Genomic DNA, 15,154 nt, shown 5'->3' with positions numbered 1-15,154 from the left:
GAAGCACACTCTCTCTCTTTCTCTCTCTCTCTAGAAGAATGGCTCCTACCTATACCAGAGACTCTGCCAACACAATGCTCTCTACTAAAGACAAACATAAAGTAAGTTTTGTTTATAACATATGTTTGTGTCATAGTTTACTATTGAATCCTTTTCTTCATGATTTGAACTTAAAGGACATAGAACTAACTGAATGCCCTCTTTTCTTCATCAGCTAAGGAAACCAGTTGTGGAGAAGATGCGTAGAGACCGCATCAACACCTGCATAGAGCAGCTCAAGACCCTGCTGGAGAGGGAGTTCCACAAACAGGACCCCAATGCCAAGCTGGAGAAGGCTGACATCCTGGAGATGACGGTGGGGTTCCTGAAGCAGCAACTGCAGCCTCAGAGCCCAGTCCGTCAGAGGGCTCACAGTGAGGGCCACTCCCAATGTTGGAGGGAGACACTACACTTCCTGTCTGCCAGCTCCATGAAGGACATGACGCTCCAGAACCTCCGGAGAGCTGGCCAGGACATCTGCCCCTCCTCTCCACTCTCCTCCCAACACCAAAACCACAGCCAAGACTCAGTGAAGCAGGCCATCACTGGCCACAAAACAGTCTGGAGGCCTTGGTAGAACCACCGCATAGACTCTCTATCTCACAAACTGGATGGGTGTTTACCTTATTTTTTGCTGTAGGAAATATATTTCCAAATGGTATATTGAAATGATATTATTTTCTTGTTATATATGAAAGGAACTCTACTGATGTGATTATTTGCTCTCAGAGAAGAAGCTGAAAAACATATTTGTATTAATTCATAATGAAGAATATGTTTGATATTTCACGTGTATGTTTACGTGTGTATGTATTTTGTGCTCACTTGATGCACCAATGTGTTCTTTAGTCCTTTCATTTTCTATGAAGATGATTTGTAAAGGTTATATCTTTACGTGTATGGTTGCTTAGCCAACTGAAATCTTGCTTTAACTCTATTGTATGTACTGTCCTATTAAAGGATATTTACAAATGCTTTGATATGCCTTTTGTAAAGGCTTTTTGGGACATTGTTGTTCCACCATAGGCACTGTTGTGCTGTGAAATGTATTGTTGACACTGTGTGGCTTTCATTCTCACTTGATAAAGTGAACAAACACCTAAAATGGATTCCAATAAATGTTTTGGAAAGTAGCCATACTATGTGTGTGTGTGTGTGTTTCTAAAGGAGCTGTAGTTAACCAGGGGATGATGGGACGTGTAGAAAAAATAATAAATCAAATCAAATCAAATTGTATTGGTCACATGCGCCGAATACAACAGGTGCAGACATTACAGTGAAATGCTTACTTACAGCCCTTAACCAACAGTGCATTTATTTTTAACAAAAAAAGTAAAAATAAAACAACAACAAAAAAAAAGTGTTGAGAGAAAAAAGAGCAGAAGTAAAATAAAGTGACAGTAGGGAGGCTGTATATACAGGGGGGTACCGTTGCAGAGTCAATGTGCGGGGGCACCGGCTAGTTGAGGTAGTTGAGGTAATGTGTACATGTGGGTAGAGTTAAAGTGACTATGCATAAATAATTAACAGAGTAGCAGCAGCGTAAAAAGGATGGGGTGGGGGGGCAGTGCAAATAGTCCGGGTAGCCATGATTAGCTGTTCAGGAGTCTTATGGCTTAGGGGTAGAAGCTGTTGAGAAGTCTTTTGGACCTAGACTTGGCACTCTGGTACCGCTTGCCGTGCGGTAGCAGAGAGAACATTCTATGACTAGGGTGGCTGGAGTCTTTGACAATTTTGAGGGCCTTCCTCTGACACCGCCTGGTATAGAGGTCCTGGATGGCAGGAAGCTTGGCCCCAGTGATGTACTGGGCCATACGCACTACCCTCTGTAGTGCCCTGCGGTCGGAGGCCAAGCAGTTGCCATACCAGGCGGTGATGCAACCAGTCAGGATGCTCTCGATGGTGCAGCTGTATAATTTTTTGAGGATCTGAGGACCCATGCCAAATCTTTTCAGTCTCCTGAGGGGGAATAGGCTTTGTCGTGCCCTCTTCACGACTGTCTTGGTGTGTTTGGACCATGATATTTCGTTGGTGATGTGGACACCAAGGAACTTGAAGCTCTCAACCTGTTCCACTACAGCCCCGTCGATGAGAATGGGGGCGTGCTCAGTCCTCTTTTTTTTTTTTCCTGTAGTCCACAATCATCTCCTTTGTCTTGGTCACGTTGAGGGAGAGGTTGTTGTCCTGGCACCACACGGCCAGGTCTCTGACCTCCTCCCTATTGGCTGTCTCATCGTTGTCGGTGATCAGGCCTACCACTGTTGTGTCGTCGGCAAACTTAATGATGGTGTTGGAGTCGTGCCTGGCCATGCAGTCATGGGTGAACAGAGAGTACAGGAGGGGACTGAGCACGCACCCCTGAGGGGCCCCCGTGTTGAGGATCAGTGTGGCAGATGTGTTGTTACCTACCCTTACCACCTGGGGGCGGCCCGTCAGGAAGTCCAGGATCCAGTTGCAGAGGGAGGTGTTTAGTCCCAGGATCCTTAGCTTAGTGATGAGCTTAGAGGGCACTATGGTGTTGAATGCTGAGCTGTAGTCAATGAATAGCATTCTCACGTAGGTGTTCCTCTTGTCCAGGTGGGAAAGGGCAGTGTGGAGTGCAATAGAGATTGCATCATCTGTGGATCTGTTGGGCCGGTATGCAAATTGGAGTGGGTCTAGGGTTTCTGGGATAATGCTGTTGATGTGAGCCATGACCAGCCTTTCAAAGAACTTCATGGCTACAGACGTCAGTGCTACGGGTCAGTAGTCATTTAGGCAGGTTATCTTAGAGTCCTTGGGCACGGGGACTATGGTGGTCTGCTTGAAACATGTTGGTATTACAGACTCAGTCAGGGACATGTTGAAAATGTCAGTGAAGACACTTGCCAGTTGGTCAGCACATGCTCGGAGTACACGTCCTGGTAATCCGTCTGGCCCTGCGGCCTTGTGAATGTTGACCTGCTTAAAAGTCTTACTCACATCGGCTACGGAGAGCGTGATCACATAGTCATCCGGAACAGCTGGTGCTCTCATGCATGCTTCAGTGTTGCTTGCCTCGAAGCGAGCATAGAAGTGGTTTAGCTCGTCTGGTAGGCTTGTGTCACTGGGCAGCTCGCGGCTGTGCTTCCCTTTGTAGTCTGTAATAGTTTTCAAGCCCTGCCCCATCCGACGAGCGTCAGAGCCAGTGTAGTACGATTCAATCTTAGTCCTGTATTGACTCTTTGCCTGTTTGATGGTTCGTCGGAGGTCATAGTGGGATTTCTTATAAGCGTCCGGGTTAGAGTCCCGTTCCTTGAAAGCGGCAGCTCTACCCTTTAGCTCAGTGCGGATGTTTCCTGTAATCCATGGCTTCTGGTTGGGGTATGTACGTACGGTCACTGTGGGGACGACATCATCGATGCACTTATTGATGAAGCCAGTGACTGATGTGGTGTACTCCTCAATGCTGTCTTAAGAATCCCGGAACATGTTCCAGTCTGTGCTAGCAAAACAGTCCTGTAGCTTAGCATCTGAGTCATCTGACCACTTTTTTATTAACTGAGTCACTGGTGCTTCCTGCTTTAGTTTTTGCTTATAAGCAGGAATCAGGAGGATAGAGTTATGGTCAGATTTGCCAAATGGAGGGCGAGGGAGAGCTTTGTATGCGTCTCTGTGTGTGGAGTAAAGGTGGTCTAGAGTTTTTTTTCCTCTGGTTGCACATTTAACATGCTGGTAGAAATTAGGTAGAACGGATTTAAGTTTCCCTGCATTAAAGTCCCCGGCCACTAGGAGCGCTGCATCTGGATGAGCGTTTTCCTGTTGATTTATGGCCTTGTACAACTCATTCAGTGCAATCTTAATGCCAGCATTGGTTTGTGGTGGTAAATAGACAGCTATGAAAAATATAGATGAAAACTCTCTTGGTAAATAGTGTGGTCTACAGCTTATCATAAGATACTCTACCTCAGGCGAGCAAAACCTCGAGACTTCCTTAGTATTTGATTTTGTGCACCAGCTGTTGTTTACAAATATACACAGACCGCCACCCCTTGTCTTACCGGAGTCAGCCGTTCTATCCTGCCGATGTAGCGTATAGCCCGCTAGCTGTATGAAATCCATGTCGTCGTTCAGCCACGACTCGGTGAAACATAAGATATTACAGTTTTTAATGTCCCGTTGGTAGGATAACCGTAATCTTAAGTCATCCAATTTATTTTCAAATGATTGAACGTTGGCTAATAGGATTGATGGAAGAGGCAGTTTACTCGCTCGTGTACAGGGTAGATGGAAAGTAACAATTTTATAAACCGAAGTGGATATGAACAAGGAACAACATATAACGCAAACAGGCAGATGTACTGATAGATACTGTAGTTAGAAGTGCAGGCATCTGGCAACATCACCACTTGAGGATGAATTATCATGTTTATTAGTGCAATGTGTCTACTCCTGGGCAGAGAAAAGCCTTCTGATTGATGAATAAATAAAGGAAGGGTGATATGTAAAAAAACACAACATATTAAGTAAATCACAGTCTAATAAAGTTGTAAGGTCACAATTACTGTAATGGAATTCCCTATCTAGCTGTTACATTGAAGTTCTTGGAGACTGCTGCATTGTATAGTTTATGTTGTGAGATGTACTTCTTTCTAATATAAATGTTGAAAATAGCTGCCTGCCCGAATATAATCTGGTGAGCTCACATCTCAACACCAACCTGGAAATCTTGCATAGTTTATCTTGACATTTACATGAAATAAATGTATTAAGTAGAGATCACATTGAAAGTGATGTACAGTCAATGGAATAATAAAGATAACTGAACAATAACATAAAAACTAGCATCATAACATGTTTATTAGTACATGCTGAGACGTGTTGGTGTTGGTGGTGGAACCACATGTCTTCAACAGGGTATATTGATAGTTTGCAGAGGTCAATAATCAATTATCAGGGAGTGGCTTAGTGTGTATACCACATGGTCTGCATCTGGTAGCATGGGTCTGGAGCTCACCCTGCTTTCCCACACTCCTCAACCAATAACAGCCCTGATTGGGACAATAGATAACATCAATGACTTTGTGTGTGAGTGTCAATGTGACTACGTGTGTGTGCGTACGTGGGTGTGTGCGTGCGTGCATGACAGAGAGTGAGAGAGAGACCATGCATGGGCTGTGGGTGGAGCAGCAGTCAGTGAGTTTAGAGGAGGAAGTGTGCCATGGTGTGTGTGTGTGTGTGTGTGTGTGTGTGTGTGTGTGTGTGTGTGTGTGTGTGTGTGTGTGTGTGTGTGTGTGTGTGTGTGTGTGTGTGTGTGTGTGTGTGAGGCAGTGTGTGAGACGGTGTGTGTTTGCTTAAGGTGTGTAGACTATCACCTGGGAGCAGACTTGCCCTCCAGACTGACACCTGCTTGTGTCAGGCAGATAAGATGGGTTTCCCACGGCACTACACAGCAAGGCATTGCTACAGGCACAGGCCCATCCTGTCATATAGATACTAACACTCATGTCTTCAAAGCAAAGGTTAACCCTCACAGCACTGTTGTGTCACTAAGTCAATAAATTCTCTAATCATAATATAAGTAAATTCAGACTTTATTTTGTACACACCATTAGATTAAAGAACAGATATAGAAATGCAATGGCACACAGGGTGGAGTATACTTTAACGAGAAATGTAATTTAAATGTAAATCCAAACTAGTTTGAATACTATCCAAATTTAAATACATGCCAGTTTTATACATTATTTATGAAATGTGTACAACCAATATTTGATTTTTCTTGCTAAGAAATACAGGGGGACTGTTAACGATATCACTTGTATTTAATAATAAGAAGGACATGACAATTAAATTAATTTGCTGTTTGTTTCTCCAGGGGGAGGGGAAGTGAGTGGAGGGGGGATCAGGATTCTCAGCATCATGCCTAGAGGATAATTTAGCGTGGCACACTTCCTTTGTCCCTGCGATGAAAGGGGAGAATGAAACAGGAGTGTGGGAAAGCCGAGGAGAGGTAGGACCCACACAGGAGAGACACGCCACATAGTCACACAGCCCAACAGGCAGTCAGGCAGAGGCCCGGCTCACCAGCTGTTTGATGAAACCAGAGCTGACAGAGCCGACTGCCCAACGTTAGCCTGGGGCTTAACATACAAAGCCCAAGAAAGGCACGTTGGACACGCACACACAGGCACGTACACGTGTGTGTGCACCAACGCTCATGTTCTCATTTTAATCGTACCTGTACTTGTATATACATACATTTTTATATGAGTATGCATTTAATTTTCTCTTATTGCCGGTGTCAGTACATACAATGTCTAATAAAAAGCATGAGCTGGCGCACACCCAGAGAAAGTTATTTAGTGTAGAGGTGCTGGTGAATAAACTGTAAGCTATAAAAACAAAAAGAGTAGCACACTATGTGTAAACTCCCAGTAATTTATTGGGTAAACCACCAACGTTTCGGCATCACTGTGCCTTCTTCAGTACATACAACGTCAACATATTATCAACACATGCAAATTAATAAATAATCAAACATATCTTAACTATAATATAGAGCTACAAACTTAAGACTGCACCTTTAATAAAACTATTATTGACATTAGACCTATGAAGGGAGTAGATTCTAAGATTTAGAATACATGAATTGTGTGTGTGACAAAGTGTGACAGACAGACAGAGAGAGAGAAAGAGAGAGAGAGAGAGAGAGAGAGAGAGAGAGAGAGAGAGGCAGGCAGACAGACAGACAGACAGACAGACAGACAGACAGACAGACAGACAGACAGACAGACAGACAGACAGACAGCAACACAATTAGACCCAACCAAATCATGAGAAAACTAAAACATAATTACTTGACACATTGGAAAGGATTAACCAAATAACAGAGAAAACTGGAATGCTATTTGGCCCTAAACAGAGAGTAAATATACAGTGGGAGAATACCTGAACATTGTGACTGACCCAAAATTAAGGAAGACTTTGACTATTTACAGACTCAGTGAGCATGGCCTTGCTACTGAGAGAGGCCGCTGTAGGCAGACCTGGCTCTGAAGATAAGACAAACTATGTGCACACTGCCCACAAACTGAGCTGCACTTCCTGAACTCATGCCAAATGGATGACCATATTAGAGACACATATTTCCGTCAGATTACACAGACCCACAAAGAATTTGAAAACAAATCAAATTTCGATAAACTCACATATCTATTAGGTGAAATACCACAGTGTGCCACCACAGCAGCAATATTTGTGACCTGTTGCCACAAGAAAAGGCAACCAGTGAAGAACAAACACCATTGTAAATACAACCCATATTTATGTTTATCTATTTTCCCTTTTGTACTTCAACTATTTGCACATTGTTACAACACTGTATATAGCCATAATATGACATTTAAAATGTCTCTATTATTTTGAAACTTTTGTGAGGGTAATGTTTACTGTTCATTTCTGAATGTTTATTTAACTTTTTTAAATTATCTATTTAACTTGCTTTGGCAATGTAAACATATGTTTCCCATGCAAATAAAGCCCTTTGAATTGAATTGAGAAAGAGAGAGAGCAAGAGAGAGAGAGAGAGAGAGAGAGAGAGAGAGAGAGAGAGAGAGAGAGAGAGAGAGAGAGAGAGAGAGAGAGAGAGAGAGAGAGAGAGAGAGAGAGAGAGAGAGAGAGAGAGAGAGACTTCAGACTTCAGTGGTGATAAAATACTCAATAGTACCAATATGCATTGTCAATATCATTGTTTATTTTGGTATGATATCCACTTGTGCACCCAGTTTAGGTTACATGTCAACAATGTCAAAATACAAAGTCTTCACACATTCACTGTAGAAATTCTAAACAAAAATGTTTCGGTATGCATGATGACTCATCATGTGCAATCTGTTCCTTTACAAAAGGATTTCACTTTTAATAACACTTAAACGTGATAATTAATCTCCAATAAATATTTTGCATTTTGAATACAATTGATTCTATATTCATCATCAATATTTGAGTCGACTCCATAGGAGTCATATGCCAGATGGCAGAAAGTTTAGATGACAGAAAAAGTATTGCCTACGTCTATTCACAAAGCAGATTCATAGTAGTCTATTTTACAGACAGCTCCATACAGGAGACAACAAACAATAACGCTTGTCATATGACGTTTGCTATCCTTCATAAAGGACCTAAGCAGATAGTACAATCGGAAATAGAGATTTCCTACAACATAAAAGATGGTAAACACCCATCCAGTTTGTGACATAGAGAGTCTCTATGCTATGGTTCTACCAAGGCCTCCAGACTGGTTCGTGGCCACTGGTGGCCTGCTTCACTGAACCTTGGCTGTGGTTTTGGTGTTGGGAGGAGAGTGGAGAGGAGGGACAGATGTCCTGGCCAGCTCTCTGGAGGTTCAGGAGCGTCATGTCCTTCATGGAGCTGGAAGACAGGAAGTGTAGTGTCTCCCTCCAACACTGGGAGTGGCCCTCACTGTGAGCCCTCTGACGGACTGGGCTCTGAGGCTGCAGTTGCTGCTTCAGGAACCCCACCGTCATCTCCAGGATGTCAGCCTTCTCCAGCTTGGCATTGGGGTCCTGTTTGTGGAACTCCCTCTCCAGCAGGGTCTTGAGCTGCTCTATGCAGGTGTTGATGCGGTCTCTACGCATCTTCTCCACAACTGGTTTCCTTAGCTGATGAAGAAAAGAGGGCATTCAGTTAGTTCTATGTCCTTTAAGTTAAAATCATGAAGAAAAGGATTCAATAGTAAACTATGACACAAACATATGTTATAAACAAAACTTACTTTATGTTTGTCTTTAGTAGAGAGCATGGTGTTGGCAGAGTCTCTGGTGTAGGTAGGAGCCATTCTTCTAGAGAGAGAGAGAAAGAGAGAGTGTGCTTCTCTGAGGAAGGCGAGTGAGTTGTGAGCTGAAAGAGGAGCCCACTCCCCTATTTATAGGAGGGCATTAGCATTACAAAGCCATGTGTACCAGGCTGGATTAGTTTTCCCACACTCCAAGGCCAGTGGGTGAGGCGGACACAACAATGGGAGAGGCATCCATTATCTCATGGTTTACTGGCCTCAACAGAGGGAACGGTGCTGCAGATATTAGAGGCACAGACTGAACACAAGCAGGTCGTTACACTTTTATTACCTGGGAATATTCCTTATCAGGCAGATGGGGACTCGGTCAGACAGTAGACTTGATAAGGGACCTTAAAAGCATACAAAATAAGTCACTGCACACTTCACATGGCAGATAGGCAGGGAATAATCACACTAAAGATATTATTAAGATTTTAAAAAATAATTTGCAAATAACGTTAGACAAAGAAAGCCAGATAGATGTCATCATTTTTTTGCTACTTCATTTTTACATTTTTAGTCATTTAGCAGATGCTCTTATCCAGAGCGACTTACAGTTAGTGAGTGCATACATTTTCATACTTCATCCCAGTTATCCTGACCTCCACACTTACAGCAACAGTTAGTATGTCACGGTTTCGGCCGAGGCTGCTCCTCCTCCTTGTTCGGGCAGGCTTCGGCGGTCGTCGTCCCCGGAGTACTAGCTATCACCGTTTGATGTTTTCGCTGTCTGTTGGTTTTGTCTGATTGTGTACACCTGTGTCCTGTTTAGTTGATTATGTCCTCTATAAGTTTCCCGTTTGGTTAGTCTTGTGTAGTGTGTTATTGTTCGCCTGTCATCAGGTCGGCTCGTTGTTTGTTTGTTGTTTTCCTGTCGTCGCACTGTACTGTTTTCGTGCGCCTTTGGAATACTAGCCTTTTGTGCATTGTTTGCGCATCGTTCGCCTCTTGTTTGTTTTGAGGCCAGTGTTTTGTATATTTTTGGTCGTGTTGAGTAAAGTATTGGACTGAGCTTCTGTGTCTGCGTTTGACTCCTTCACCACATCATCATCAGCCATTGTGACAGAATAACACACCACTATGGAGTCAGCAGCGGCGGCACCCAAGTCGCTGGAGGAACGGATCAGCCATCAAGACACCATGATCTGGCGACTTGAGGCCACCATGAACGAGGTGGCGAACACTCTGCACCGTTTGGTCACCAGAGAGGTGCCCACACCGCCGCACACCTTACCATCAACATCGACCAGTCCTCCTCTTCCAGCACCGGAACTCAGCGGTATTCGGCTCTCGCTCCCGAGGGCATATGATGGTACCGCAGCCGGATGTCAGGGGTTCCTCCTGCAGGTGGAACTCTACCTGGCCACCATACACCCGGCGCCCTCGGGATACGAGAGCGTCTCCGCCCTCATCTCCTGTCTCACCGGCAAGGCATTAGAGTGGGCTAACGCCGAATGGAGGGGAATAGACGCCGCCACCATCACCTACGCGGAGTTCTCCCGCCGCTTCAGGGCCGTGTTCGACCATCCACCAGAGGGGAAGGCGGCGGGGGAGCGTCTGTTCCACCTTCGACAGGAGAGGAGGAGCGCACAGGAGTTCGCCCTGGAGTTCCGGACTCTAGCAGCGGATGCAGGGTGGAATGAGCGGGCCCTCATCGACCACTACCGATGTAGTCTACGGGAGGACGTCCGTCGAGAGTTGGCCTGCAGGGATTCCCATCTTACCTTCGACCAGCTGGTGGACATGTCCATCCGGCTTGACACCCTGCTGGCTACCCGCGGACGCACCGAGTGGGGGTCGTCCATTCCACCCTCCAGCACCTCCGAGCCGAGCCCTATGGAGCTCGGAGGTGCTGGCGCTAGAGAGAGGAGGAGGAGGAACCCGAGGGGGGCTGTTCCCTGCACCAACTGTGGCCGTGGAGGGCACACTGCGGCTCGGTGCTGGGTAGGGTCTCCTAGGGGAGAGGACGACAGGCCACGCACTGGGGAGTCATTCCAGGTAAGTAGGCGTCCCACTTACCCAGAGCTCTCTGTTGTGCACGTCTGTTTACCTGTACATTTTCCACAGGTTGCACCTCATTCCCAGCATAAGGCGCTAGTCGATTCAGGCGCAGCTGGGAATTTTGTTGATCGACATTTTTGTTTAAGACTAGGGATTCCCCTTCTTCCGGTCGACGCCCCATTTCCTGTCCATGCTTTAGACAGCCGTCCCTTGGGATCGGGGTTGATTAGGGAGGTCACTGCGCCACTTAGGATGAGGACGCAGGGGGGTCATGAGGAAACTATTCAGCTATATCTGATTGACTCTCCTGCGTATCCGGTGGTGCTGGGGCTTCCCTGGTTGATTACCCATAATCCGTCTATTTCGTGGCAAGAGAGGGCTCTTAAGGAGTGGTCTGCCCAGTGTGTGGGGCGATGTCTAGGTGTTTCCGTGGGGGCGACCTCGGTGGAGAGTCCAAACCAGGTGCCCGCACTGCACATTCCCCCCGAGTATGAGGATTTGGCAATCGTGTTCAGTAAATCGAGGGCGACGCGGTTGCCTCCCCATAGGCAGGGAGATTGTGCGATAGACCTCCAGGCAGGAGCAGCGCTTCCACGGAGCCATGTGTATCCTCTGTCTCAGGAGGAGAAGAGAGCTATGGAGACGTACATAGCTGAATCTCTGAGACAAGGATACATACGGCCATCCACTTCCCCTGCGTCCTCAAGCTTCTTTTTTGTGAAGAAGAAGGATGGGGGTTTGCGCCCGTGCATTGATTACCGTAGTCTCAATCAGATCACGGTGAAATACAGTTATCCACTCCCGCTGATTGCGACTATGACTGAGTCATTGCACGGGGCGCGTTTCTTCACAAAACTAGATCTCAGGAGCGCATACAACTTGGTGCGCATCAGAGGGGGTGATGAATGGAAGACAGCATTTAGTACCACCTCAGGTCATTATGAGTATCTCGTCATGCCATACGGGTTGATGAACGCTCCTTCAGTCTTCCAATCCTTCGTAGATGAGATTTTCAGGGACATGCAGGGGCAGGGTGTGGTCGTGTACATTGATGACATACTTGTGTACTCTTCCACCCGAGCCGAGCATGTAGCCCTGGTGCGTCGAGTGTTGAGGAGGCTGTTGGAGCACGACCTGTATGTCAAGGCAGAGAAATGTCTGTTTTTCCAGGAGTCTATCTCCTTTTTGGGTTATCAGTTGTCTGCGTCAGGGGTGAAGATGGAGGTAGACCGTGTGTCAGCCGTGCATAATTGGCAAACTCCAACCACTGTTAAAGAGGTGCAGCAGTTTTTGGGGTTTGCAAATTACTACCGGAGGTTTATCCGGGGTTTTGGACAGGTGGCAGCTCCCATAACGTCTCTGTTGAAGGGGGGTCCCGTGCGTCTGCAGTGGTCAGCCGAGGCAGACAGGGCTTTTGGGAGACTGAAGGACCTGTTTACTTCGGCTCCGGTGCTGGCGCATCCGGATCCCTCTTTACCATTTCAGGTAGAGGTTGACGCGTCAGAGGCCGGTATTGGGGCCGTACTTTCGCAACGGTCCGGCACGCCACCTAAACTCCGCCCCTGTGCTTTTTACTCCAAAAAGCTCAGCCCGGCGGAGCGAAATTATGACGTAGGGGACAGGGAGCTGTTAGCCGTGGTACAGGCCCTAAAGGTGTGGAGGCATTGGCTTGAGGGGGCTCAACACCCTTTTCTCATTTTGACTGACCACCGTAACCTGGAGTACATACGGGCAGCTAGGAGATTGAACCCTCGCCAGGCGCGGTGGAACATGTTTTTAGCCCGTTTCGTATTTAAGATCACGTACATCCCTGGGTCCCAGAACGGTAAGGGAGACGCACTGTCTCGGCGGTATGACACGGAGGAGAGGTCCGTGGAGCCCACTCCCATACTGCCGGAGTCGTGTCTGGTGGCACCGGTAGTGTGGGAGGTCGATGCGGAAATCGAGCGGCCGTTGCGTACCGACCCTAGTCCTCCACAGTGCCCGGTGGGTCGGACATACATTCCGCTCGAGGTTCGGGATCGATTGATATATTGGGCTCACACGTCACCCTCCTCTGGACATCCTGGTATTGGCCGGACTGTGCACTGCCTTAGCGCTAAGTACTGGTGGCCAACGTTAGCCAGGGATGTGAGGGTTTATGTCTCCTCCTGCTCTGTGTGCGCCCAGTGTAAGGCGCCTTGACACCTGCCCAGGGGTAAGTTACAACCCCTGCCCGTTCCACAATGACCATGGTCTCACCTCTCGGTGGATTTCGTCACAGACCTTCCCCCCTCACAGGGGAATACTACATTACTGGTCATTGTGGATCGGTTCTCCAAGGCCTGTCGTCTGCTCCCAATGCCGGGTCTTCCTACTGCCCTACAGACCGCCGAAGCTCTATTCACCCACGTGTTCCGGCACTACGGGGTACCCGAGGATATAGTGTCTGATCGAGGTCCCCAGTTTACTTCCAGAGTCTGGAGGGCGTTTATGGAGCGTTTGGGGCGCTCGGTGAGCCTGACCTCGAGTTACCACCCGGAGAGTAATGGGCAGGTGGAACGTGTGAACCAGGATGTGGGTAGGTTTCTTAGATCGTATTGCCAGGACCGGCCGGAGGAGTGGGCGAGGTATGTCCCCTGGGCAGAGATGGCCCAGAACTCCCTCCGCCACTCCTCAACCAATCTAACCCCTTTCCAATGTGTGTTAGGTTACCAGCCGGTTCTGGCACCGTGGCAGCAGAGCCAGATCGAGGCTCCTGCGGTGGATGAGTGGATGCGGCGCTCGGAGGAGACGTGGAACGCTGCACACGTCCACTTGCAGCGGGCTATCCGTCGTCAGAAAGCGAGCGCCGATCTCCACCGCAGTGAGGGGCCGGTGTACGCACCTGGTGATCGAGTCTGGCTCTCTACCAGAAACCTGCCCCTCAGCCTGCCCTGCCGGAAACTGGGTCGGCGGTTTGTGGGGCCTTTTAAAGTCCTGAGAAGATTGAACGAGGTGTGTTACCGATTACAACTACCTATTAACTATAAGAACATTAACCCCTCGTTCCATGTGTCTCTTCTCAGGACGGTGGTAGCTGGTCCACTCCAGGACGATGAGATAAGGGAGACTCCTCCGCCCCCACTTGACATCGAGGGGGCTCCGGCATACACAGTTCGGGCCATCTTGGACTCAAGACGTCGGATGGGGGGTCTCCAGTATCTCGTGGAGTGGGAGGGGTACGGTCCGGAGGAACGGTGCTGGGTGCCGAGGAGAGACATCCTAGACCCGTCTCTCCTGACTGAGTTCCACCGTAGTCATCCTACGCGCCCTGCTCCGCGTCCTCCTGGTCGTCCCCGAGGCCGGGGTCGGCGCACGGCTGGGACCGCGCGTCAAGGGGGGGTACTGTCACGGTTTCGGCCGAGGCTGCTCCTCCTCCTTGTTCGGGCAGGCTTCGGCGGCCGTCGTCCCCGGAGTACTAGCTATCACTGTTTGATGTTTTCGCTGTCTGTTGGTTTTGTCTGATTGTGTACACCTGTGTCCTGTTTAGTTGATTATGTCCTCTATAAGTTTCCCGTTTGGTTAGTCTTGTGTTGTGTGTTATTGTTCGCCTGTCATCAGGTCGGCTCGTTGTTTGTTTGTTGTTTTCCTGTCGTCGCACTCGCACTGTGCTGTTTTCGTGCGCCTTTGGAATACTAGCCTTTTGCGCATTGTTGCGCATCGTTCGCCTCTTGTTTGTTTTGAGGCCAGTGTTTTGTATATTTTTGGTCGTGTTGAGTAAAGTATAGGACTGAGTTTCTGTGTCTGCATTTGACTCCTTCACCACATCATCATCAGCCGTTGTGACATAGTATCATTAATATGTAGGACAAATTGATTATTAATCTAAACCAGGGTTCTTCAATTCCGGTCCTGGAGGGCCGAAACACTTCTGCTTTTTATTTCTACCTGGTAGTTAATTGCACTCACCTGGTGTCCCAGGTCTGAATTAGCCCCTGATTAGAAGGAGAGGATGAAAAACAGAGGTGTTTCGGCCCTCCAGGACATGAATTGAAGAACCCTGATCTAAACCATATTGGTCAGGCACACTTCTAATCTGTCCCTCCAGATTATTCAACTGTGTGTGTGTGCGTGTGTGCGTGCGCGCGTGTGTGTGTGACAGAGCGATAGAGGGAGGCGAGAGAGATAGAGAGCGATTATTCGTTCATTTTAACTTCACATTAAATTAGTTAAAGGGCTAAAGTATGCAACTGCATTTACCGACAGATGGTGCAGTAAACACAGAATGTAGGCTACCTACCGGAAAGTGGAAAGTGATAGGCAACCACACATTCG

General features: G+C 47.5%; 2 protein-coding genes across 2 annotated transcripts; one reads left to right on the top strand and one right to left on the bottom strand.

Annotated features, from left to right (window-relative positions):
* On the top strand, positions 1 to 1,178 carry LOC311133838 (transcription factor HES-5-like). The gene is made up of 2 exons (XM_084167432.1): positions 1 to 101; positions 215 to 1,178. The coding sequence occupies exons 1-2, from the start codon at positions 39 to 41 to the stop codon at positions 614 to 616; spliced, it is 465 nt and encodes a 154-aa protein (XP_084023558.1). The 5' UTR covers positions 1 to 38; the 3' UTR covers positions 617 to 1,178.
* Positions 1,179 to 7,789: 6,611 nt separating this feature from the next.
* On the bottom strand, positions 7,790 to 8,938 carry LOC311133839 (transcription factor HES-5-like). Its single transcript, XM_084167433.1, has 2 exons — positions 8,795 to 8,938; positions 7,790 to 8,681 (listed from the first exon to the last, which is right to left on the bottom strand). Exons 1-2 carry the CDS (start codon positions 8,855 to 8,857, stop codon positions 8,280 to 8,282), a joined length of 465 nt encoding a protein of 154 aa, XP_084023559.1. The 5' UTR covers positions 8,858 to 8,938; the 3' UTR covers positions 7,790 to 8,279.
* Positions 8,939 to 15,154: the final 6,216 nt, after the last annotated feature.

Source organism: Coregonus lavaretus (assembly GCF_964263955.1).
Source record: "Coregonus lavaretus genome assembly, chromosome: 8".
In the NCBI taxonomy this organism is placed as follows: Eukaryota; Metazoa; Chordata; class Actinopteri; order Salmoniformes; family Salmonidae; genus Coregonus; species Coregonus lavaretus.
This window is presented reverse-complemented; position numbering and strand designations above follow the sequence as displayed.

What these genes read in the sequence shown, in the direction of transcription:
- LOC311133838 (XM_084167432.1), top strand. Translation starts at nt 39, where the DNA reads ATGGCTCCTACCTATACCAGAGACTCTGCCAACACAATGCTCTCTACT. An exon ending in CTACTAAAGACAAACATAAA is followed by an intron (nt 102 to 214) that starts GTAAGTTTTGTT and finishes TTTCTTCATCAG; the next exon opens with CTAAGGAAACCAGTTGTGGA.
- LOC311133839 (XM_084167433.1), bottom strand. Translation starts at nt 8,857, where the DNA reads ATGGCTCCTACCTACACCAGAGACTCTGCCAACACCATGCTCTCTACT. An exon ending in CTACTAAAGACAAACATAAA is followed by an intron (nt 8,682 to 8,794) that starts GTAAGTTTTGTT and finishes TTTCTTCATCAG; the next exon opens with CTAAGGAAACCAGTTGTGGA.